The sequence below is a fragment of the Dendrobates tinctorius genome, unplaced genomic scaffold (genome assembly GCF_039654945.1).
Source record: "Dendrobates tinctorius isolate UK_male_01 unplaced genomic scaffold, ASM3965494v1 ptg000035l, whole genome shotgun sequence".
Classification (NCBI taxonomy): Eukaryota; Metazoa; Chordata; class Amphibia; order Anura; family Dendrobatidae; genus Dendrobates; species Dendrobates tinctorius.
Genome location: NW_027361703.1, coordinates 17,397,763 through 17,425,285, shown reverse-complemented (window position 1 = coordinate 17,425,285; position 27,523 = coordinate 17,397,763). Strand labels below are relative to the sequence as shown.

The 27,523-nt window shown below is 43.2% G+C and overlaps 1 protein-coding gene across 1 annotated transcript in view; it reads left to right on the top strand.

Moving 5' to 3' along the window:
* The window catches only part of SAMTOR (S-adenosylmethionine sensor upstream of mTORC1), a 92,697-nt gene that overhangs the window by 31,129 nt on the left and 34,045 nt on the right, over positions 1–27,523 (top strand). Inside the window, exons 2-3 of the mRNA XM_073573306.1 lie at positions 19,061–19,202; positions 22,316–22,465. Of these exons, the coding sequence (XP_073429407.1) occupies positions 19,061–19,202; positions 22,316–22,465 (292 nt within the window). The remainder of the gene's footprint in view (positions 1–19,060; positions 19,203–22,315; positions 22,466–27,523) is intronic.

The following is a 27,523-nucleotide window of genomic DNA, read 5'->3' as shown; positions in this document are numbered from 1 at the left end:
CCCAGAGTAATGGGGTGGAGTGCATGTAATATCTGATTACTCATTAAGCATTTCACCTGACATTCAGTAATTTTCCCCCTTCTAATACATTTGTTTGCTCTGTAAGCTGGATGACTAAACCGATTGCATAAACATGTTTGTAGTGAAGTCCTTGTGACTGGTTTAATTGGAGCCCTTTCACAGTAAACACTGAAAGAAGCAGTGTATATAATCTTAGGAATTGGTACTCCTAATAATCATACAGGCATTATGTTCTGCCACATATGTTGGGGAGGCTAAATTACAATGTAATAAAAATGTAAAGATTTGGCTGATAAATTCTCAAACAATTGAATGAGGAGTGTGGTGTTGGTTACCGTATATACCCGCGTATAAGCCGAGATTTTCAGCCCATTTTTTGGGGCTGAAAGTCCCCCTCTCGGCTTATACGCGAGTCATATAGCCAGGGGGTAGGTGGGGGAGCGGTGGTGTCACATCATACTGACCCCCCCCGGCGTGGTCTCTGCAGCCCCCCTGCATGTCCCACGGTCTCCTTTCCTTCCTACAGCGGTCACATTAAATTCATGAATATGCACATATTTATGACTTTAATGAGCGGTACCACGTGACCGCTGAAGGAAGGGAGACCGTGGGAGAACGGGGCTGCAGAGACACGCCAGGGGAAGGTAAGTATATGCTATATTCACCTGTCCCGGTTCCAACGCTGCTCGCCGCTGTCTGCCCGCCGGGTCCCTCTGTCAGTGACGTTCAGACAGCAGAGGACGCGATGACGTAGTCAGTGCTTGCCCTCTGCCTGAACAGTCACTGACAGAGGAACCCCGGCGGGCAGACAGCGGCGAGCAGCATTGCAACCTGGACAAGTGAATCTCAGGTGCCGGGTCCTGAGCCAGCGGCGACACCTGTCCCCCATGGCGCGCCGGTGTATCCTCCTGCTCAGCACACCGGCACCTGGCCCCTAGCGATGAGAGGTGTTTTTTTTTTTTTTTTTGGTATACCTGCAGTAGCGGCAGCAGCAATATATGGGGCCATATTCAGTGGAGCATCTTATGGGGGCATATTCAATGGTGCATCTTATGGGGCATATTCCATGGAGCATCTTATGGGGCATAATCTATGGAACGTCTTATGGGGTGTGGTGTGACTGTTGGTTAATGACCGATATGTATCACAGGGTGGGTGGCCCTGTGATGGAAGCTGGAACATGTATTGATCATCAGATCTACTGCTGAGGGTTTAAGGGTCCGTTACACATAGCGATATCACTGTAATGTCACTGGTTTTGTGACGTAGCAGCGATATTGCTAGCGATATCGCTACATGTGATACTTACCTCCGACCAGCTCCCCCGCTGATTATCGCTGATCGCGCGAGAACGTCCTGAACCATTTCTCGTCGGGCGCTTCCTGTGGCGCCGACGAGCGACGCGTGGACGCGGGCGGGAGGATGTCAGGATCGCCGGGTCTGACTGGTAAGTAGCGACCCCCGACCACTGCTATGTCGCTGGTGAGATCTGCTTGTGTGGCAGCTCACTAGCGACCACTTAGCGATGCACCAGCGATCCATATCGTTGTTGGGATCGCTGGTGCATCGCTAAGTGTAACGGTACCCTTACTGTGTATTAGGGAAGCTTCCAGGTGACTTGGTGAGATGGGTGGGACCAGTCACCTACAAACCCACCCAGGGGCGTGAGTCTAAACGCCCAAAGTAAAGCCTATGTGTGTGGCTGTGTGGAATAGGACCTTTAGTGAGGTCATGACCATGTGATCCATACCTCACCTGTGAGTGTGGTTATGAACCATTTAATGTGACCAGGGTGGGTCACATGGAGAGAGTGTGTGTACCTGAATGGTGCAGACTGCAAGGTCCTGAAAGGTCTGTGTTAGGGATCCGATCCTCCTTCCAGGATCTCCCAGAGCACATGGCGAGACTTTGTAACCGGTGAGGCCAGTGTGTGTTGGACGGTCCCAAGGAGGGGACTGACGTCCTGAATAAGAAGCAACTAAGAGGTAACCCCAGACAGGGGGAAATGACTGTGTTTAGGCTATGGAGCCTGTTTGCTGGACATGGCACCGCCTGTGTGACCACAGGGATAAGAGAAGCGGAGCTCTACATTGAACATTCATCTGTCTGATATAAGACTTGCCTTTTTTGGATTATGCTGTATAATAAACCGTATGGACTATTTGTGTGAAAAACCCGTGCCTTACCTTGTTAATCTGCTGCCAAGTGAGTATCCCCCCAACACGAACAATAGGTGCTACCTTACAATGGCCATAACCTTTATGGAGCAGCATATGGGGCATATTCTATGGAACATCTTATGGAGCCATCATGAACTGTATGAAGCATTATATGGGGCTCCTGATTCAATATGGCTATTAAAAAACATTTAACCTACTGATGTCTCAATTAATTTTACTTTTATTGGTATCTATTTTTATTCTTGAATAAAAAAAATGCTGCTGCATTTTCCACCCTAGGCTTATACGCGAGTCAATAAGTTTTTCCAGTTTTTTGTGGCAAAATTAAGGGGGTCAGCTTATAGACGAGTATATTTGGTATTTGCTGGACTAGTTGTAGTTTTCAATCACCTTATTCATTTTAATCTACAATGGGTGGGAAAAAAAGAAAAGGAAACTACATTTTGTGGTACAGTGGGGAGAATAAGTATTTGATACACTGCCTATTTTGTAAGTTTTCCCACCTACAAAGAATGGAGAGATCTGCAATTTTTATGGTAGGTACATGTCAACTGAGAGAATCTAAAAATCAGAAAATCACACTATATGATTCTTAAATAATTAAGTTGTATTTTATTGCATGAAATAAGTATTTGATACAATAGAAAAACAGAACTTGATATTTGGTACAGAAATCTTTGTTTGCAGTTAGAGGTCAGACGTTTCCGGTAGTTCTTGACCAAGTTTGCACACACTGCAGCAGGGATTTTGGCCCACTCCTCCATACAGATCTTCACCAGATCTTTCAGGATTCATCGTTTTCACTGGCAGGGCTGTGGAGTCGGAGTTGGAGCTCCATTTGGTGGAGTCGGTATAAAATGGTCCAACTCCGAATATATATATATATATATATATATATATATATATATATATATATATATATATATATATATATATATATATATATATATATATAAATATATTACACACACACAGTGGGGAAAAAAAGTATTTAGTCAGTCAGCAATAGTGCAAGTTCCACCACTTAAAAAGATGAGAGGCGTCTGTAATTTACATCATAGGTAGACCTCAACTATGGGAGACAAACTGAGAAGAAAAAATCCAGAAAATCACATTGTCTGTTTTTTTTTTTTTTTCATTTTATTTGCATATTATGGTGGAAAATAAGTATTTGGTCAGAAACAAAATTTCATCTCAATACTTTGTGATATATCCTTTGTTGGCATTGACAGAGGTCAAACGTTTTCTGTAAGTCTTCACAAGTTTGCCACACACTGTTGTTGGTATGTTGACCCATTCCTCCATGCAGATCTCCTCTAGAGCAGTGATGTTTTTGGCTTTTCGCTTGGCAACACGGGCTTTCAACTCCCTCCAAAGGTTTTCTATAGGGTTGAGATCTGGAGACTGGCTAGGCCACTCCAGGACCTTGAAATGCTTCTTACGAAGCCACTCCTTCGTTGCCCTGGCGGTGTGCTTTGGATCATTGTCATGTTGAAAGACCCAGCCACGTTTCATCTTCAATGCCCTTGCTGATGGAAGGAGGTTTGCACTCAAAATCTCACGATACATGGCCCCATTCATTCTTTCATGTACCCGGATCAGTCGTCCTGGCCCCTTTGCAGAGAAACAGCCCCAAAGCATGATGTTTCCACCACCATGCTTTACAGTAGGTGTGGTGTTTGATGGATGCAACTCAGTATTCTTTTTCCTCCAAACACGACAAGTTGTGTTTCTACCAAACAGTTCCAGTTTGGTTTCATCAGACCATAGGACATTCTCCCAAAACTGCTCTGGATCATCCAAATGCTCTCTAGCAAACTTCAGACGGGCCCGGACATGTACAGGCTTAAGCAGTGGGACACGTCTGGCACTGCAGGATCTGAGTCCATGGTGGCGTAGTGTGTTACTTATGGTAGGCCTTGTTACATTGGTCCCAGCTCTCTGCAGTTCATTCACTAGGTCCCCCCGCGTGGTTCTGGGATTTTTGCTCACCGTTCTTGTGATCATTCTGACCCCACGGGGTGGGATTTTGCGTGGAGCACCAGATCGAGGGAGATTATCAGTGGTCTTGTATGTCTTCCATTTTCTAATTATTGCTCCCACAGTTGATTTCTTCACTCCAAGCTGGTTGGCTATTGCAGATTCAGTCTTCCCAGCCTGGTGCAGGGCTACAATTTTGTTTCTGGTGTCCTTTGACAGCTCTTTGGTCTTCACCATAGTGGAGTTTGGAGTCAGACTGTTTGAGGGTGTGCACAGGTGTCTTTTTATACTGATAACAAGTTTAAACAGGTGCCATTACTACAGGTAATGAGTGGAGGAAAGAGGAGACTCTTAAAGAAGAAGTTACAGGTCTGTGAGAGCCAGAAATCTTGATTGCTTGTTTCTGACCAAATACTTATTTTCCACCATAATATGCAAATAAAATGAAAAAAAAACAGACAATGTGATTTTCTGGATTTTTTTTTTTCTCCGTTTGTCTCCCATAGTTGAGGTCTACCTATGAAGTAAATTACAGACGCCTCTCATCTTTTTAAGTGGTGGAACTTGCACTATTGCTGACTGACTAAATACTTTTTTTCCCCACTGTATATTATATATTTTAAATTGGGTACAGTAGTTCAATGCAGAATGTGCTGAATATTTTTCCATAGGAATTTGGGAAAGTTATGAAATGTCTTATAAATGGCTGTTCTATTCCTGATCTAAGGCTACATTCACACAGCGTTTTTGCTGTGTTTTTTGAGGATACGTTTTTCAGCTGCAAAAGCAGATCAGCTTTTTAAAAAAACACATCCCACATCACCTGAAAGGTTTTTGAGCTCATAGATAATGTTTTCAATAGCAAAAGCAGATTAGAAATCTGCTCTATCCATTTATCCATATCTGGCTATCCATATCTTATCTGTACCAAAAAGATTGAAAGCCTGGTAGAACACAGACTAAAGCCCCCCGTTACACACTGCGATATCGCTAGCAATATCGCTGTAAAGTCACCGATTTTGTGACGTTATAGCGATATTACTAGCGATATCGCTGCATGTGATACTTGCCTCCGACCGGCTCCCCCGCTGATTATCGCTGATCGCGCGAGAAGCTTCTGGACCATTTCTGGTCGTCGGCTTTAGTGGCAGCTCACTAGCGACCACCCAGCGATTCACCAGCGATCCTGACCGCGTCATATCGCTGGTCGGGATCGCTGGTGAGTCGCTAGGTGTAACGGTACCCTAACACTTTTTTTTTTTTTTTTTTTATAGCACCAGTCAGGTACACCTTTATAGCTGCCGAAAAGGACGCCCAAGTCAGGCATTGCTCGTCTTCAGTAACACATCAACATCAATTGATAGTTGGAATAAATAGACTGCATTCACCACATCTTAAGGTGCAGGCTTTATTTTCAAGTGTAGTGGTGTGCAGTATAAGGTTCTGCAGCAGCTGAGGTGTGCAGTATGAGATTCTGTGGAACAGTATGAGGTTCTGCCCCCCCCCCCCTTAGTTTTGATCCTGGCTAAAACCGTTTCTTATAGATATGGCGAACCCTCAGGTAACCCTAAATGAAGGTCAATGGACACAGGTGGCTGAATTGAAGGAATTGCTTAATCACCTATTTACCGTGACTAAAAAATTACAAGCTGAGGATTTAACTCCTGGCATTTTCATAAGGGAGTGGAAGAACTTGCTATTTTGCCTGTCCCAAAAAGGAGATTTAATCGCAGATGGCATTTCTGCTTCAATGAAATGGAGAGACACAGCTATTGGAAAATAAAATTTTTCTGGCAGCTGTTTGTGGACCCAAGTCATCGTGTATTGCTTGATGATCAACAGCTTACTAAAGGAAAAGCTCTGACTGAGGTAGCAGTTAGGATGAGTGGCCTACAGAAGGACTGCCAGGCGCAAGAGGACTTTGGTCCTGACAGTGCTACTGCTGCCATATCTTCATCCTCATCAGATGAGGAGTTTGACTTTGACAAGTATTTGGATGATATGGAGCAGGCAAAGCGTTGCTGCAAGGAAAAAGATTTCACTCCATCTCCTATAGCAAGCAGATTGACCATATTTCAGCAAAATGTTACACTTGCTCTCAAAGAAAGAAAAATTCAACCGGTCATCAAAACTGACTGTGCATGAGGCAATTCCTTTATACTTGGAAATTGTTAGAGATGTTGCTCATGTGGTTACGGCTTTGCTTCCAACCCAAGTTAGTGTAGAGAGGTTGTTCTCTGGCCTTAAAATTATTAGGTCAGATTTTAGGTCATCTATGAAGGAGGATCTGATAGAGGCAATTCTATTTCTTAGAACAAATTCTTAGACTGCACAAATGTTATTTAGTATGTTTTTGTTGAAAACTGTTTTGCCACTCACATAGTTTATAATATATATATATATATATATATATATATATTATAAACTATTACATAGTGTATTACATATTTACAATTTATTACAGTTTTTTGTGTTCTAAAGTTGTATTCCAATAAATATATCTTATGTTGTATCTAAATGTCTTGATTATTGTATCATAAAAATGATTAAATGTCTGATGTTCACATTGTACTACAAAAATTTTTTTTACTTAAATATAAGCAATATATGTCGGAGTCGGTGGAAGGGAAATTGAGGAGTCGGAGTCACAGGTTTGGCTTACCGACTCCCTGGTCACTGGGCAACATTGAGTTTCAGCTCCCTCCAAAGATTTTCTATTGGGTTCAGGTCTGGAAACTGGCTAGGCCACTCCAGAACCTTGAAATGATTCTTACGGAGCCATTCCTTAGTTGCCCTGGCATTGTGTTTCAGGTCATTGTCATGCTGGCAACCCATCTTCAATGCTCTTACTGAGAGAAGAAGGTTGTTGGCCAAAATCTGGCATTGCATGACCCCATCCATCATGTCCTCTTTGCACAAAAGCATCTCCAAAGTATGTTGTTTCCCCCAACAGGCTTCATGGTTGGGACGGTGTTCCTAGGGTTGTACTTATCCTTCTTCTTCCTCGAAAGACGTCGAGTTGATACCAAAAAGTTCTATTTTGGTCTCCTCTGACCACATGACCTTCTCCCATGCCTCTTCTAGATGATCCAGATAGTCATTATCGAAGTTCAAATGCAGCTGGACATGTGTTGGTGTGAGCAGGGGGACCTTGTGTTCTCTGCAGGGTTTTAAGCCATGACGGCGTAGTGTCTTACTAAGGCCGGGATCACACATGTGAGAAACACGGCTGAGCCTCTCATGTTAATACCCGGCACTGCCGGGTATTAACATGCAAGACTCGGCCGTGTTTCTCGCATGTGTGATCCTGGCCTAACTGTAATGCTTCAGGTCATTGATCAGGTCTGGGCTGATTTCTGACCTTTTTGAGAATCATCCTTACCCCATGAGGCAAGTTCTAGCATGGAGCCCCAGACAGAGGAAGATTGACAGGCATCTTGTGTTTCTTCCATTTTGTAATAATTATGCTAACAGTTGTCTTATCAAGCTGCTTGCCTATCGTCCTGTAGCCCATCCCAGCCTTGTGCAAGTTTACATACTTGTCCTTGGACATCTTTGGTCTTGGCCATGGTGGAGAGGTTGGAGTGTGATTGTGTGTGGACAGGTGTCTTATACAGGTAACGAGTTCAAACGTGCTATTAATACAGGTAATGAGTACAGAGTAGGAGGGCTTATTATAGAATAGCAGGACAGTGGTTGCTAGGTGATGAAATACTTATTTCATGCAATAAAATGCATTTTAATTATTTCTCATACAAGGTGATTTTCTGGAATTTTTGTTTTAATATTTTCTCACAGTTGAAGTATGCTTACAATAAAAATTAGACCTCTACATTCTTTGTAGGTTTGAAAACTTACAAAATCGGCAGTGTATCAAATACTTATTTTCCCCACTGTATGTGTGTTTATATGTATTAGTACCGTAAAAAAAGTATTTAAACCCGTTAGCTTTCTCACACTTTTTTCATTTTACATCCACAGTTAAATGTATTTTGTGATATGAATACAAAGTAGCAAGTATTTGTGAAGTGTAAATGAAATGATGCATGTTTTTATTTAAAAATTGTGATGTCCCTTTTTAGTCTGCCCTTTTGAATGAATACTTTGTAGCGCTACCTTTCTCTGCAATTCCTGCTGCAAGTCTTTAGGGTTATGCCTCTATCAGCTTTGCACATCTAGAGACTGAAGTTTTTGCCCATTTCACTTTGCGTTCCAGCTCCGTGAGATTGCATGATGAGCGTCTGTAAACAGCAATTTCCATGTCTTGCCACAGATTCCTAATAGGATTTAGATCTGGACTGTGACTGGTCCATTCAAACACATGAATATACTTTGCTCTAAACAATTCCATTGTAGCGCTGGCAGTGTGTATAGGGTCGTTGTCCTGCTGGAAGGTGAACCTGTGCTGAAGTCTCCAGTGTTGCAGCCTCTAAACAGGTTTTCCTCCAGGTTTTCCCTGAATTTGGCTCCATCCATCTTGCCATCAATTCTGACCAGCTTCCCTGTCCCTGCTGACGAAAGCATCCCCACAGCATGATGCTGCCACCAACATGTTTGACGATGGGGTATGATGTTTCAAGGTGATGTAGTTAGTTCTCCACCACACATAGCATTTTGCATTTAGCCCAAAATGTTTTTACTTTGGTGTAATCTGACCAGAGCACCTTCTTCCACATTCTAGCTGTGTCCCCTACTTGGCTTTTTACAAACTGGACTCCATACGGCTTGCATTCAAACATTGCTTTCATCTTGCCACTTTTCAATAGAGGTCATATTTGTGGAAATATTCTTCCACCTATGCTATGGATCTCTGCAGCTCCTCCAGAATGAACAATTGGCCTCTTGGCTGCTTCTCTAGTGCTCTCCTTGCTCAGGATGTCTGTTTAGGTGGACGGCCATGTCTTTTTACGTTTGCAATCGTGCCATACTCCCTTTTCATTTTTGGATGATGGATTTAACTCTGGTCCATGAGATGTTCAGAGCTTGGGCTATTTTTTATAACCTAACCCTGCTTTTACTCTTCTCCAGAATAGCACAATTATGTCCCTGACATCTGCTTTATTCCTTGGTTTCATAATGCCATTTGATCCCTAATGTTCTCAAGCAAACCTGAGGCCTTCACAGAACAGCTGTAGTTCTATTGAGACTAAATTATACCAGGTGGACTCCATTTACGAACTGTGTCATCTTGGGGCAATTTGGTCACTCAGGATTTTATTTAAAGATATCCGACTACAGGAGGCAGAATACAAATGCACATCATAATTTTCAGGTTTTATACTGTTGACAAAACTAGAAAACCCATGTATCATTTCCTTTATAGTTCCCAAACAGTTTTCAACTTTGTTGTTGGTATATCAAATACAATTTCAATAAACTACATTTACGTTTGTGGGTGTAACCTGAAAAATGTAGAAATGTTCACTGGATATGAATACTTTTTCAAGGCACAATATAATATATGTGTGGTATTACATAGTGGGGGGTGGGAATAAACCCTAAAATAAATCGTATTCATTTTAGTGTAGTTGTATGATGACTTGCTTACAAGGAAAGCTGGTGGTTTTTATTGATACATTACTATTGTAGCGTAGATACACCCCTTATTTCTTTTTATTTTTGGTGTAGTTGCGGCATCTGGAAAACTGTGTACTTTTTCATTTTTTTTTTTTTCTTTTTGTTTTCACAGCTTCTACCAAATGGATTAACCCCTTCTGGTGCTTTGCCCAGCTCCTCCCACTTTCCCTCTAGCGGTGGCAAGTGGGGTTTATGTCACCTTTGTGTTGTGACATCAAGCCAACGGCTTAGTAATGGAGACGCGTCTTATCAGACACCCATCAATTACTAATCCTATATTGTATGGTAAATAAGCACACAGCAAGTATGAAGTCCTTTATTAGAAATAAAACAAAACGCACTTTTCTATTTTTATTTAAAAAAGCCACACCGGCTGAGAACCACTGGTGAATGAGCTTCTGGGAGCGCAGCATCATTGACCAGCGGTGACATCATCTTGGTTACCGCCGGTCAGTGAGGTTATGTTCCCAGCCAGGCTGAACTGTGGTGACCTCAGCACCATAGGGGAAAAAGTCCATGATGAGGTCAGCTCAATGATGTCACAGCAGATTACCGTGAGAATTTAATTGACCTTGAACTGCGGTGATCTCACCAGTGGTTCTCAATCTGGACGGTCGCATCTTGGCACCGTCAAGGTTGAAAACCATTTATCCCCCCAGACATGGATTACAGCGTGGGACAGAACGACAGACAAATGAGGGATATTGTTTTTTATTTTTGTTTTATTACAGGAGACGAGGGATTCAGTGGAATGGGGCATTAGCCCCTTAATGACCGGAGCTTTTTTCGATTTTTCGCATTCGTTTTTCGCTCCCCTTCTTTCCGGAGCCATAACTTTATTTTTCCGTCTATATGGCCATGTGAGGACTTATTTTTTGCGGGACAAGTTGTACTTTTAAATGACACCATTGGTTTTCCCATGTTGTGTACTCGAAAACGGGAAAAAAATTCCAAGTGCGGTGAAATTACAAAAAAAGTGCAATCCCACACTTGTTTTTTGCTTGGCTTTTTTGCTAGGTTCACTAGATGCTAAATCTGACCTGCCATTATGATTCTCCAGGTCATTACGAGTTCATAGACACCAAACATTGTTGTATCTGTTATATATTATGTTGCCTCTTTGCCACAAAGAATTCCTTGTATAGATGTAATATGTACTTGGCGATAATAAATTTGATTGATTGAACATGTCTAGGTCCTCTTTTATCGAAGTGGTGAAAAAAAATTCCAAAGTTCGCTTAAAAAAAAAAAATTGCGCAATTTTCTGAGACCCGTAGCGTCTCCATTTTTCATGATCTGGGGTCGGGTGAGGGCTTATTTTTTCCGTGCTGGGCTGATGTTTTTAATGATACCACTTTTGTGCAGATAAGTTCTTTTGATCGCCCGTTATTGCATTTTAATGCAATGTCTTGGCGACCAGAAAAACGTAATTCTGGCGTTTTTGAATTTTTTTTCTCGCTACGCCGTTTAGCGATCGGGTTAATGCTTTTTTTTTTTATTATTGATTGGGCGATTCTGAACGTGGCGATACCTAATGTGTATTTGGGAAATTTTTTTTAAACATTTTTTTTTTTTTTACCTTTTGGCATGCGTCAATAGCCTCCGTAGGAGGCTAGAAGCTTGCGCAACCTGATCAGCTCTGCTACATATGGGCGATGAGCAAATCGCCCATATGTAGCAAATTTACTCCTGTGCGTTCAGCGCCGACCACCGGGTGGCGCTGAAAGCCATATGCCTGGAACAACCATAGAGGTCTCATAGAGACCTCTGGTTGTCTAGGCAACATGACGCCGACCCCGATCACATGACGGGGGTTGGCGATGAGGTCATTTCCGGCCCAGCGGCCGGAAATGCTATTTAAATGCCCGCTGTCAGCTTTGACGGCGGGATTTAACTAGTTAATAGGTGCGGGCGGACAGCGATTCCGCTTACGCCTATTGCGGGCACATGTCAGCTGTTCATAACGGCTGACATGTCCCGGCTTTGATGCGGGCTCAGCGCCGGAGCCCTCATCAAAGCAGGTGAGATGTCTAAAGACGGACTGTGTCCGTCATTGGACATTAAGGGGTTAGGTGAGTATAGCTGTGTTTTTGTTTTTAAATAAAGCAAGACACACTTTTCAATTTTTATTTCTAATAAAGGACTTTATGCTGGCTGTGTCTTAGTTATCATTCAACTATAGGATTAGTAATGGCGAGGTGTCTTACAGACACTAGTGAACAATTAGAGAAAAAGATCCATGCACAAAAAAGTGCACACCCATGAGTAAAAATATGTATAGACCATGATACGTAAGAAAGTGTATATACAATTTTTATTAGTAGACAAAACAAACCACAATAAAATCAATTAAAAAGACAAAACACATCACATAGGTCCCATAAAGCCTCAATATAGCACACCACAATATAAAATGAGTGAAACAAGAATTCCCATGACAAAGTAGTGTATGTGTGTGTGTGTAATATATACTGTTTATAAAAATATGAATCCTGAATACTTGCAGAAATAGTGCCAATCTGGGCGTCCCCAGAAGGCAAAAAGAGAGACAGAGCCCTGTTTGAGATCAGAGTATTTGCATGAGATGCCTGTAAAGAATGTGCCCCTATGAAAAGGGAGTACCCCCTAAAATGAAAATAACCTACATAGAAGAAAGCACCAAGGTAAGGCTAAAATAGCCAGCAAGTCACCAACCAGGAGAGCACATGTCAGGGATAGCAAGGCAAATGGGACAGTAGTCCTGGGACCAAAGGAGATGTGGGGAGCCCCACGCGTATTTCTGCTGACCGCAGCTTCGTCGGAGGAAGTGTCAGGAGGGGGAACAACAGTCATTAAATAGCCATTCAATTAGGTAGGATAGCTAAACGGTGTGTAAAAAGCAACTCTTAGCGGTACATACCAGAGAGGTTATCCTGGCCAGGATAAACGCAGGCGCAGATGGAGGTCACTGGTTGTTATACTGCGCTGGTGTCACTTTATGGTCTGTCCACTGATGCGCTGTGTGTGCCTGTTTTCACAAACTATTGCCTTTTCCCCCCCCCTGCACTGGTCTCATTACACCTGCACTGACTCATGCTAATTACTCCTTTTTCTCCAGTGACCTCGACGCAAGTATTCAAGATTCTCATATATATATATATATATATATATATATATATATATATATAAATTATATACCACTTTGTCATGGGAATTCTTGTTTCACCCATATTATATTGTGGTGTGCTTTATTGCTGCTTTATGGGACCTATGTGATGTGTTTTGTCTTTTTAATTGATTTTATTGTGGTTTGTTTTGTCTACTAATAAAATTGGTTTATACACTTTCTTACGTATTATGGTCTATACATATTTTTACTCATGGGTGTGCGCTTTTTTGTGCATGGATCTTTTTCTCAAATTGTTCTATGTTTCTTTCTGTGCGTTATGCAGCACCCCTGTTTATTTCATCTCTGATGTTCTATGCCCTTTAGCTGTGCCCCTTACCTTTTGTCCTTTTAGAGACACCAGTGTTGATCGAATAGCTGCCTCGGGAACCTGGATACCTGGAACGCTCCCGATAATCAGCTGTTGGGCTCCGCAGCTGCATGTGTTTCGGCTGTGTGACAGTCATAACACATGCATGGGAACCCAACAGACAGGCATCCCTGTACTACTGCATCCCTATACTTTCACCTTTTCATATTAAGCCCCTTTGTGAATTAAATGCCAATGTCTTCAGCTCTACAAGAGTTCCTGCACTCACACTGTCCGGTCCTCTGCGGCACTTTCATGATGTCTGCAGCATGATGAGATGACCTAATCATGCTGTATGTCTGGCAAAGAGAAGATCTTGGAAGTGCATTTTCATTTGCGTTCACAGCTGTAAAAATGCAAACAAATGCCTGCTGAACGTACGCTACCTACAGTCATGGCCAAAAGTTTTGAGAATGACACAAATATTAATTTTTACAAAGTCTACTGCTTCATTTTTTCTAATGGCAATTTGCATATACTCCAGAATGTTATAAAGAGTGATCAGCTTAACAGCAATTACTTGCAAAGTCAATATTTGCCTAGAAAATGAACTTTAGCCCCCAAAACACATCTCAACATCATTGCAGCCCTGCCTTAAAAGGACCAGCTAACATTGTTTCAGTGATTGATCTCCAGCCCTGTCCTCATCAATACCCACACCTGTGTTAATGGAGCAATCTGTCATGATTAAGTAAGAATGACACCACTGGACACTTTAAAAGGAGGCTGGTGCTTGGCATCATTGTTTCTCTTCTGTTAACCATGGTTATCTCTAAAGAAACACGTGCAGTCATCATTGCACTGCACAAAAATGGCCTAACAGGGAAGAGTATCGCAGCTAGAAAGATTGCACCTCAGTCAACAATCTATCGCATCATCAAGAACTTCAAGGAGAGAGGTTCCCTTGTTGCCAAAAAGGCTCCAGGGTGCCCAAGAAAGACCAGCAAGCGCCAGGACCATCTCTTAAAAGTGTTTCAGCTGCGGGATCGGGCTACCAGCAGTGCAGAGCTTGCTCAGGAATGGCAGCAGGCAGGTGTGAGTGCATCTGCATGCACTGTGAGGCGGAGACTCTTGGAGCAAGGCCTGGTCTCAAGGAGGGCAGCAAAGAAGCCACTTCTCTCCAGGAAAAACATCATGGACAGACTGATATTCTGCAAGAGGTACAGGGAGTGGACTGCTGAGGACTGGGGTAAAGTCATTTTCTCTGATGAATCCCCTTTTCGATTGTTTGGGACATCTGGAAAACGGCTTATTTGGAGAAGACCAGGTGAGCGCTACCACCAGTCTTGTCTCATGCCAACTGTCAAGCATCCTGAAACCATTCATGTGTGGGGTTGCTTCTCAGCCAAGGGAATGGGCTCTCTCTCAGTCTTGCCTAAAAACACAGCCATGAATAAAGAATGGTACCAGAATGTCCTCCAAGAGCAACTTCTCCCAACCGTCCAAGAGCAGTTTGGCGATCAACAATGCCTTTTTCAACATGATGGAGCACCTTGCCATAAAGCAAAGGTGATAACTAAATGGCTCAGGGAACAAAACATAGAGCTTTTGGGACCATGGCCTGGAAACTCCCCAGATCTTAATCCCATTGAGAACTTGTGGTCAATCATCAAGAGACGGGTGGACAAACAAAAACCTTCAAATTCAGACAAAATAAAAGCATTGATTTTGCAAGATTGGACTGCTATCAGTCAGGATTTGATCCAGAAGTTGATTGAGAGCATGCCAGGGAGAATTGCTGAGGTCCTGAAGAAGAAGGGTCAACACTGCAAATATTGACTTGCTGCATTAACTCATTCTGTCAATATAACCTTTTGCTACTCATAATATGATTGCAATTATATTTCTGTATGTGATAAAAAACATCTGACAAACACGCATAAAAACCAGAGGCCAGCAGATCATGTGAAAATATAATATTTGTGTCATTCTCAAAACTTTTGGCCATGACTGTACGCTACCTCCCCCATCCTCTGACGGCGAGTGTAATATAGAATGCTGTATATCAGGACAGAAAGGTGGGTGGCCTTATCTCATATGGGATAAACGGGGTGACAAGGTTCCCTTTAAATGTATTTTTGAGACGTCTGTTTTATCAAATTTCCATATCATATTAAAAAAAATTCAGAGATCTTGCATTTTTCTTTACTCACTTCTTGCTCTAAAAAAGAATACTTTTCAACATTCTCACTATCCTCACAGGCAGTATTACAATGCTAGATGACACCACTAAGCAAAGTAGCTAACAAACGTTGCACTATTGGCTATAGGTGATGGTCACTGCTCATCGCCTCCTCCTACTATCAAAATGGTCTTGTGGCTTTCTGAAAGGGGTCAAGTCTTGTAAGAGTTTGTCCACTACCCTGACTTAATTTGTGGCAAAACAAGTAATAACGTTTATGGAGATCTTTTGGGGGCGTTATCCGTTTTATGTTGGTTTTTCTACCTTTCTGCTTCGCTTCCTGTGCCCTGGCATCAGCTCTGCTGTCAGTCATCACTTCCTCTTCTCCATTCTTACTACATTTCCCATCATGCCCTGTGCTGGGCTGCAAGCCAGCAATGAGCACCTGCCTATAATTCTGTGTCAGCGCCCAGTGTCACACATGGCATCAGCATGATCTCCTTTACTGGACACTGTTACAGGGAATAGAAGTAGTGTACAGAGCATCAGAACATCAGCCTTGATGATAAACATTATCCCCCATCTCTGAATCACGGAATAATATATACATACATACATGTTGTATTATGGTGTGTGTACTTGCATATGCACCCTCCTTTACACGTACAGATACAATGGGAGGTGCTGGGTCTGCAGACTGATGTGACATCACAGGAAGCCCAGAGGGTCTCCGCCAAGATCATGTGCCAGAAGAGCAGCTCAGACAGTGCCCACGCACCTTAGACCACCAACAATCTTTCTCAACTCCTCCCATGTGCATGACTTCTGGGTCAGCTTAACATTTATGTATTTTCCGTGAGGAGAGAGGAGAAAAGTACTGGCAGACCTTTCAGTCACTTGGCGACTGCAGACTTTCAAGAGAAGACCAGGCTGCCCCTTTTGTATGGCTGCATCTTTTAGTTTTATGGAGGTTGATCCAGCTTTCAGTTTCCCTTTAATGAAGCGTAAGGGGCCTTAAAATTTTCTGTGCTGAGAGAATCTTTTACATGTGTCCCCTGCTGTGTAATGGCTGTGTCTGACCGTGCAGGGACATGGTCTGATCATAGCACAGCTCCTGGGCAGGGGAGGAAATAAACTATAGACAGGACAACATGGGATCACGGCTGATTCTTTTTGTGAGATAAAACATGCCGGTTTTTAAACAATATTTTACCTTTTTAAAAAAATAATTGATTGTGATCCCGTGCTGTCATTTGTGTAGTTGTTGTTGTTTTTTTTTTTTGTTTTTTTTGGTTTCCTGCTCAGTATCTGATATGATCAGACCATGTTCCTGCACGGTGAGACACGGCCATTACACAGTGCACTTCAGGGACACATTCTAAGATTATCTCCGCACAGGAACATTTATTTAAAAGCATCCAATGGTGGAAGTTGCTATTCTAAGATCTATTAATTAAAATGAACTTTCATTAGTGGGAACCCCTCTTTAATATGTAGATGCCCCATGATGCTTTGCCGCTTCATTACATAGAGGTGATCTAAGCACCCCTTTTACATTCCTAGTTGGTTGGAGTATGTAAGTTGCAGCCACTGATTGTCTGTAGCTGTCACCTAACATTGTTTATGCCGGAGGACAATAATGCCGAAACTCCCAGGATCCCAAGAGTCAGACATCCTCCATTATATTACGCTGCTAAACGTGTCCAAAAACCTGCAGTATGTTGCCTGTGTATTTAGTAGCTTGTTTGACCAGCATTAACAGAGCAAGCTATTTGTTGGAACGGAATTATGTAAATGAGTGTTTCAGTATTTGTTGGCACACCTTTTTTTTTTTTTTTTGGGGGGGGGGGGGGGTAAGGAGCATGTATGGTAGTAGCCCTGCTAGTATCATCCATGCATCTATGACCTCATTAATCATTTCAAATGCCAGATGTTTTGGACTATACTGTAGATGTAATGAGCCACAATATGCCCGTGTGTGTGCGGAACACCAGATGAAGTACAGCGATGCCTTTCATAAGCTAAGTCTTTAAGGCTACTTTCACATTAGCGTTTTTTAGCACAGCGCTTCGTGCTCAATAGAAACGCATGCAAAAAACGCATCATGCGTTCGTTCTCCCCGCATGCCTCATTTTTTCTGCCTGTCCTATGCTGTATGACCCTTAATGGCTGAATAAAGCAATATCGCACTGCAAATTGAGTGAGTGCCGCATCTTTTTCATGCTTAACTCTTAAAACGCATGCGTTTCTAACGCAGGTGTGCTCATGTCCATGCGCACGCCTGCGTTCCCATAGACTGTAATGCGTTATTTTGTCGCATTCCGTGCGCAATTGTGCGCATGCGTTTTTTTTTACGCAGTTGTACGGACCCCAAAAATGCAACAGGTTGCGTCTGGAGCGCCAAGGCGCACACTACAAGAAATGCATGCGCACGAAAACGCGTGCAAACGCAAGACCATGCGCCCCCATGTTAAACATAGGTGCGCATGACGCGTGCGCATGGACGTGCACGATGCGCTGCGCAAAAAAGCGCTAATGTGAAACTAGCCTAACACGTAAATTAAGAATTGTCAAATGCCTCCACTAAGATATGGGGCAAAATCCAGCATGCCTTAAAGTGCCTCCTTATATCTCATCGCTGAACAGAATCATAGAATCATAGAATCGTAGAGTTGGAAGGGACCTCCTGGGCCATCTGGTCCAACCCCCTGCTCAAAGCAGGATTCGCTAAATCATCCCAGTCAGATGTCTGTCCAGCCTCTGTTTGAAGACTTCCATTGAAGGAGAACTCACAACTTCTCGTGGCAGCCTGTTCCACTCATTGATCACTCTAACTGTCAAAAAGTTTTTTCTAATATCTAATCTGTGTCTCCTCCCATTCAGTTTCATCCCATTGCTTCTAGTCTTTCCTTGTGCAAATGAGAATAAAGTTGATCCTTCTACAATGTGACAGCCCTTTAGATATTTGTAGACAGCTATTAAGTCTCCTCTCAGTCTTCTCTTTTGCAAACTAAACATTCCCAAATCCTGCAACCTTTCCTCATAAGACAGGGTTTGCAGACCGGTCACCATTCTGGTCGCTCTTTTCTGAACTTGCTCCAGTTTGTTGATGTCTTTTTTAAAATGTGGTGCCCAAAACTGGACACAATATTCCAGATGAGGTCTGACCAAAGAGGAGTAGAGGGAAATAATGACTTCACGTGATCTAGACTGTATGCTTCTGTTAATACATCCTAGAATTGCATTTGCCTTTTTTGCTGCTGCATCACACTGTTGACTCATATTCAGTCTGTGATCTATTAGTATACCCAAGTCTTTTTCACATGTGCTGTCACTTAGCCCTATTCCTCCCATTCTATATATGCTTTTTTCATTTTTATTGCCCAGATGTAGTACTTTGCATTTCTCCCTGTTAAAAACCATTCTGTTAGTTGCTGCCCACTTCTCCAGTTTATTTAAATCTTTTTGAATCCTCTCTCTCTCTTCTCTAGTATTAGCTATCCCTCCTAGCTAAGACCTCTGCCAGGTGTTGGGTGCAGCGACGCTGCTCTAATTTGTCATTGCAAGTTTGGCGCCATTGCTTGGATCTGCTATTAAAATTGTTCGACTTCGCCTGTTTGCACTTCCCATGAAAAGCAGATTTCTAACACTGTTAATTGTTTCAGCCGGTGATTTCGATAAAATATGGAAAGAACACTGCAAAGATGAAGGAATACTTTGTGAATATGCTGTTGCAATGAAAAACTTAGCAGATAATCACTGGTCGAAGAAGTGTGAAGGAGAAGGCCGGATAGAGTGGTGCCTCGGGTAACTATCGGTTCTTGTGTACATTAGTATTGAATTTAATATACTGTCATTTTTTAAACTGTGTGCCTGAGGCTGTGTGCCCACGTAGCGATTTTTAAGCGTTTTTGCCGCGATTTTCGCAGCGAAAACGTTTAAAAATCGTGAGAACGCCCCCCATGCATTCCTATGGCATTCCGCACATGCTGTGCTAATGCTGCGCTTTTTTCCACGGCGGAATCGCATCGCGGAAAAAAATCGCAGCATGCTCATTTTTTTTGTGCGGAATCGCAAAGAATTGCCGCGATTCCGCACCCATAGGAATGCATGAGAATCGCTTACTTCCCGCATGTGGCTATGCCCACCATGCGGGAAGTTAAGCGTCTCATGTGCGGTTGGTACCCACGGTGTGGAGGAGAGGAGACTGTCCTCCAGGCCCTGGGTACCATACCCCTGTAAAAAAAAAAAAGAATAAAAAATCAGGGTATATTTACCTTCCGGCGTCCCGCGCTGCATTCCCGGCCTCAGCGTTCCCAGTAATGCCTTGCAGCAAGGCCCTGTGATGACGTAGTCTCGCGTGACTCTAGCGGTCTCGCGAGATTGCTATAGCAACGCAAGACCAACGTCATCACAGGTCTCGCAAGGCATTACTGGGAACGCTGAGGCCCGGGAATGCAGCGCGGGACGTCGGAAGGTAAATATACCCCGATTTTTTTTTTTTTTTTTTTTTTTTATTTTTTTTTTTTAGCATTTTAACATTCTATCTTTTATTATTGATGCCACATAGGCGGCCTCAATAGTAAAAACCTGCTCACACTTGTCAAACACTATGTTTGACAAGTGTGACCAACCTGTCAATCACTTTCCAAGCGATGCTTCAAATCGCTTGGAAAGTGCTTGAATATCGCACGCTAAAATCGCGATCATAATCGCGGTAAAATCGCAGTGAAATCGCGCGGAAAAAAACGCACGATTTCTGGGAAGGAGTCCGGTTTTCTGTGTGCGTTTTAACATGCAACGTGGGCACATAGCCTAAATTGTATTTTCTAGTGAGAATTATGCTGTATAATAGTCATGATGTGAAAAAAGACTGGGGGAAAAGAAATTGCAATAGGGTTTTATCCAATGTCAAAGGGGTGTCAGGAAAAGGGGAGAATACTCCCCTTCATTAGTTGTTGAATGGCAACACATAACAGGCATTTAACAAATGCTGCACAGATACTAGTCGAGAAGACAACCACAGATACAGAGGTATCACTTATGCGCTGCTGAAATCGAATATTCAGTGAAATTTGAACTTTGACATGCCTTGTGCCCGGTTTGGCGGTCTTTTCAACAAACACCGCATAAAAGACAGCTATGCCATACAGTCTCACCAGATTTGTCCTGATGAAGAGGTCCTGTGACCTCCGAACGTGTTGACTTTTAAACCTATTTAAATGTTTTAATTTCACAGAATATTCAATTTCAACAGCGCATAAGTGATACCGCCGTTCGTTTCCTTTTGTAGAGTCATGATATAACATTAGGAGTTGGCTTTGGACCCATCCTGTATCTCTAAGACTGATTTTATTTCTTCATATATATTTTTCTATACAGTAGACTGTGCTACCATTTTTTTTTATTCATTTCATACATAATTTTAAGTAGGAAGACGAGCAAAAAAGCAAAAACATTAAAGTGTAAAATTCATAGCTTATCCTAAATGCATGGCATATTGTCCTCTATTCAGAGTAATAATGCTAGAGGAGAATACAGTGAGTCATTTAAGGGGAATCTGTCTGCTGGTTTTTGCTATGTAATCTGAGGACAGCTTGAAATGGGGGCTGAGACACAGATTTCAGAGATGTCACTTATTAGACTGTGCTGTTTCAATACAACAAATGTTTTAACACCAGGAGATTATCACTGCCTGGACTACAGCTCTTGTGAGCCCTAGTCTGAGCACGCCCTCTCCCATGATAAGCAGCTCACTGTCAATAGACTATGTACACAGAAACCTGTAGTGTGAGCAGGGTCAGCTTTCTCCGCTCTGCTAAATCCAAAAATTCTTATCACAACTGCTGCAACCAATAAGCTAACAGATGCATCGTTGGCATCAGTCTCTCTTTACCTAGTTTATGCTGCTATCAGATGAGGTAGCAAAAGCCTGGTGACAATTCCCTTTTAGAAGGGAACTGTATTTTCAACAAACGTTGCATAAATCAGTACTGCAGGGATATAAAATAAAATTTGTAATCTAGCTGCTTAGGGAAGTCCTCTTCCTACCCCATTAGCCACCTCTCTTTCCCGTTCCTCCTGAACTCACCATTTACTCTGAAGAAATCTTTCAAATCCGTTAAGATGGACTGCCTGCTCGCTTTGGTGTCATCTGGCAGCCCATTACGCTCTATGGAGAGGGACACTGGGATAGAAAACAAGCAGAGGGAGAGAGAATCGTGCTAAGCTTTTTAACAAGTATTTTACCTTGCCACAGAGCTGGATTCACATCCACACAGCTCAATATTGCAGTATAACTTCCTCCATACCTCTGCTGCTAAAAAAAGATGACTTGCAGGAATTTCTGTATTGTGTATGGGAGAGATCCTCCCACCACCTCAGAATGTATTTCAAATTACAGATAGAGCCTGCAAAGGGGAAAGCTGGGGAAATGCAGGAAACTATACATGTAATGGTGTTATTCCTCATGAACACACGACTGTATGTATTACTTGAAAATGCAGTTGCCCTTTTAAAGACAAAGCTGGTCCTTGGTGATAGGTTTTAGCCACTGCTTGGACTGGTTGGCAGCAGACGCCTATGTAAAACTAAAATGAGGTTGTGTTATGTGAATCACCTTTCCCAAAGTTAACCATGACCGAAAATGACCCCACGTCTGGCTGTAGATAAACTACTGTCTGATCGCTCTTCAGGTTCTTTATTCTTCCTAATGCCTAAAATCTTCAGAAAGTCATACTGTATGAGTCATTCTAACAGCTTCTGGAGCTTTTTACTTTATGGGCCTAAAACTACACGTTGTGTTTGCATTGTAAATGTCTCCTAAATTTTTCCCAATTATTATAAAACTTTGATATTTTGTACCTTTTTTGTTTCATTTTAATCAATTACTTTAACAAATTAAATATTATATTTTTCAGTGTTTGTCAAGAATATTTCTACAATGGAGGCAAAAGAAAAGCAATTGAAAAAGATGCAAGGAGAGCCGCCTTAAGTAATCCCCAGCCTCCTAGCTCTAATGGTTCACTTCTACCGGACCTTGATTCAAATGCCACCACATCAAATCAAAAGTATGTATATCTTTGTGCGGAGAGTGTATATGTGTATATATATATATATATATATATATATATATATATATATATATATATATATATATATATATATATATCATATCTCTGTATGTATGTATGTGTGTATCAACAACCAATCCCGAAGCATCTTTCATTTCACCAGAGCTGTTCAAAAGAAGCTGAGCTGTGATTGGTTGCTATGAGCAAGTTTTCCCACTTGACAACACCTCAGCAGACACTGACCGGGTGGGAGAAATCTAGCATCCCTAGGAACATAAGCTGCCAGCCATTGTCTGCCCCCAATAAAGGAGCAGCAAGCACATGACAGAAATGAATCCCCCCCCCTCCCGTGCCTATATACCCATCACACATCCTCCATACCAAAACGTCAAAGTGTGAAAAAACGGATCCGTTGCAGATTTGCAAAAAACTGATGCGCCCGTATCTGATTTTTGGACGGATCTGTCGCAGCAGCCAGTGTATGAAATTTTAAGGAACAGAACTCGGGAAAAGGGGAGAGAGAGAGAGACCCCAGGCCTCTCTTAAAGGGATCTTCAGTATGCAAGTCAGGGCAATTGCCTTCAAATGCTCTGGTACTGACCCCAGGTTCTCTTAAAGGGATCTCCTATACTGAAGTTAGGGCAAATCCCTCAGCGCTCTGATTCTGACCTCAGAGTTCTATTAAAGGGATCATTGGTATGCAAGTAAGGGCAAATCCACTCAGCGCTCTGGTTCTGATCCCAGGCTCTCTTAAAGGGATCCCTGGGATGGAAGTTAGGGCAAATCCACTCAGCGCTCTGGTTCTGATCCAAGGCCCCTCTTAAAAGGATCCCCGGTATGGAAGTGAGGGCAAATCCACTCTGTGCTTTGGTACTGACCCCAGGCCTCTCTTAAAGGGATCCCCGATATGGAAGTTAGGACCGTTCCACTCAGTGCTCTGGTTCTGACCCCAGACTGATGGGATGATGTGGGATATTAGGGGTAGTAGTCCAGTGGCTCAGCTGATGGGATGATGTGGGATATTAGGGGGAGTAGTCCGGCGGCTGTGACGGGATGATGTGGGATATTAGGGGTAGTAGTCCGGTAGCTCTGGCTGACGAGATGATGTGGGATATTATAGTGAATGTGGCTTTGAGGAGTGGGCGGGGCTCTACACTCAGAGAGATAGATATTTATTATAATTTGTTAGAACTAACTGTAGTTAGTTACTATGCCTGGGCAGCATCGGGCTCTTCAGCTAGTTTCTAATATAAGCAAAATAACGTGTCTGAAATTTTTAGGGTATTACATTGTAGAGGGGCACATTTCACAGTTAACGGACATAGTGGTAAATGGTTTTACCTCTTAGCGATAACCCCTTCTGTATGGAGCTTGCTCTGTACATATCCAGCACCTGACAGTTACTGATTTGATAAGACCTACCGTATTTTTCGCTTTATAAGACGCACCCCAAATTTTGAGGAGAAAAATAGGAAAAAACGTTTTTTTTAATAAAATGGTGGTGCTTCTTATAATCCAGGCGTCTTATTGCTTACCGCTCTGTCCCCGGGGTGCTGTCGCCCACTCTGTCCCCGGGGTGCTGTCGCCCACTCTGTCCCCGGGGTGCTGTCGCCCACTCTGTACCTGGTGCTGCTGCCACCGTGCTGGGTCCCCCCGGTGCCTGCCGCCGGGCTCTGCCATTCCATCCATGCCTGTGCGGTGGATTGCTTCCTGGAAAATGGCCGCCGCGCAAGCGCAGATGGAGGTCTCTGCACTGTAATCTCGGGAGATGAGACTTCAGGGCTGAAATCTCATCTCCCGAGATTTCAATGCCGAGATCTCCATCTGCGCTTGCGCGGCGGCCATTTTCCAGGAAGCAATCCACCGCACAGGCATGGAAGGAACGGCAGAGCTCCCGACGCAGCACAGGACAGAGCCCGGCGGCGGCAGCACCCGGGGGACCCAGCGCGGTGGCACAATAAAAGGTACATTTGCATTGTAAGACGCACCCCTATTTTCCCCCCAAATTTTGGGGAAAAAAAGTGCGTCTTACAAAGCGAAAAATACGGTAGCTCCAATTTGCATCAGTTTACCCTCTTAAATCTATCTGTTAATATGGTGGCATTTAAAGGGTCTAAAACATGGCAACGAAGGGACACCTAAAGCTCCCTTGTCTGCTATGGTATTCCTATAAAGTCCAACCTTTAGCTGGGCTTGATAGATGAGCAGTTTACAATGCAGTGCATTAATGAAGTATGTGTGTGTGTGTGTGTATATATGTATACAGTGGGGAAAATTATTAGATACACTGCTGATTTTGCAAGTTTTCCTACCTACAAAGAATGGAGAGGTCTAATTTTTATCGTAGGTACATTTCAACTGTGAGAGTCAGAAACTAAAAATAAAAAACAGAAGATCACATTGTATGATTTTTAATTAAATTGCATTTTATTGCATAGAATAAGTATTTGATCACCTTCCATCCAGCAAGAACTCTGGCTCTCACAGACCAGTTAGTTTTTCTTTAAGAAGCCCTCCTACTCTGCACTCATTAGCTGTATTAATTGCCCCTGTATGAACTTATCTGTATAAAATACACCTATCCATGCACTTAATCAATCACTTTCCAACCTTTCCACCATGGCCAAGACCAAAGAGCTGTCTAAGGACACCAGGGACAAAATTGTAGACTTGCACAAGGCTGGGATGGGGCTACAGGACAATGGGCAAGCAGCTTGGTGAGAAGACAACAACTGTTGGCACAATTATTAAAAAATGAAAGAAACACAAGATGACTGTCAAACGTCCTCTGTGTGGGGCTCCATGCCAGATGTCGCCTCAAGGGGTAAGGATGATTCTGACAGAGGTCAGGAACCAACCCAGGACTACATGGGAAGACCTGGTCAATAACCTGAAGAGAGCCGGGACCACAGTCTCAACCATTACCATTAGTAACACCCTACGCCATCATGGATTAAAATCTTGCTGGGCGTGGCCGGCACGCAATGTGAGTGGACGTGTTCCTGAGAGCTCAGTCTCTTATCCTGATTAGATCCCCTATGGCTAAGACAAACTTGCCAGTCAGCTTCTATCTTTATTGCCAGCATTCTCTGAGACCAAATAGAGGGTCTGGAGACATTCCTCAGTGAGGAAACCTGAGAATGAGGAGAGGAAAGGTCACTAAAGGCATCAAGCCGGAAAATCAAGATGGCTCATCTGCCGGCCATTGTCTCAGCAAAGTGCAGCTGAACATCAAAGACAAACTGCAGCCAGATTAGATTTGCTGGCTGTAAATCTGCAGAGGATGGTGGAAGCCTGGGGAAGGAGGCAGCTTGCACAGAGGGGTATGACACACTCCTCACATAATGCTGCTAAAGTCTCAGATAACAGGCATGATGCAACCCTGCAGGCCCATGTCTCCTCTCCAGGAGAAACTGTGTAGGAGACTTCTCAGCCTGCAGAACCCACTCTTACATGTGATGAAGGCTTATTATTTATTTATATAGCACCATTGATTCCATGGTGCTGTACATGAGAAGGAGTTACATACAAATTACAGGTATCCCGTAAGTGGCGAACGGCGGTTCGTGCTGTTCGTCACATATTGGTGGCAGAGCGGTGGGATAATCCTAGAGCATTAGTGATTTGGTTTGAGCAATCATTCCTCTCACTAAAAACCTGCACGGTTCCTGCGAGAATCCTGCATCATAGGTTTTGGAGAACAGACTCAGTGGTTATTAGTCCTGAGACATTAGTGTGTACTTGCAAGTATTCCCTCCGTTTTTCTCCGTTTTTCTTTTCTGTCTTTTATTTGGCAACCATGGCTACGATGGGAGCAGAGTGGTATAAGCAGCATAACAAGGCATCTGTTATTGCCCTCTGCGGGGTGTGGCGGATCGACACCACGAACAAAAACAAAGCCCAAATGATCGCGGCTCTGGTGCAACGGGAAAACGACCAGAGCCCAGCGAACGCAGAAGCGGGCTCGAGTAACAATGGGGCTGCAGCAGAGGCTCCACTCATGAGCGCTGGCCCCACATTCAACCAGAACGGGGTGGACCCCTATCTGCAAATGGCCTTGGACGAACTCCCCGCCGAACACAGTGATGGACGGGTGAGGCTGATCCAGCAATATCGGCAGGAGGCCCGAGCCGAACGTGAGCGCCAAGCAGAGGCGGAGAGATAAGTGTGCGTGTGTAGCCCATTCACTATCTCCATCCATCCTTCACTCCCGCAAGATGGCTGGACCTTCATTGTAAATACACCATTGTAAATACACACCTGTACTTTGTATCTCCCTCACCTCATTGTAGATTGTAAGCTCTCACGAGCAGGGTCGTCTTATTTCGTCTTATTTTGCTTTAATTATTGTATTGTTAGCGTTGTTACTTATGACTTGTGTTTTGAAACTGTTAAACTGTAAAGCGCTGCGGAATATGTTGGCGCTATATAAATAAAGATTATTATTATTATTATTATTATCACTTACAGTAAACAATCTAACAATGACAGACTGATACAGAGGGGAGAGGAACCTTCCCTTTGGGGCTTACATTCTATAGGATGGTGGGGAAGGAGACAGTAGGTTGGTGGGTTGCAGCAGTTTCGGTATTGGTTGAGGCGATATCTCCGGTAGTGGTGATATCTCCGGTAGTGGTGAGGAGGTTGCGGGGTCATTGCAGGCTGTAAGCTTTCTTGAAGAGGTGGGTTTTCAGATTCCGATCAGAAAGATCAGAATGTGGTTGATAGTTGGACGTGTAGGGGCAAAGAATTCCAGAGGATGGGGGATATTCGGGAGAAGTCTTGGAGGCGGTTGGGTGAGGAGTGAGTAAGTGTGGAGGAGAGAAGGAGGTCTTGGGAGGACCAGAGTTTACGTGAGAGAAGGTATCGGGAGATTAGTTCAGAGACACATGGGGGAGACAGGTTATAGATGACCTTGTAGGTCAGTATTAGTAATTTGAACTGGATACGCTGAAGGAATGAGAGCCAGTGAAGAGATTTGCAGAGGGGAGAAGCGGAGGAGTAGCAAGGAGAGAGATGAATTAGTCGGGCAGCAGAATTAAGGATGGACTGGAG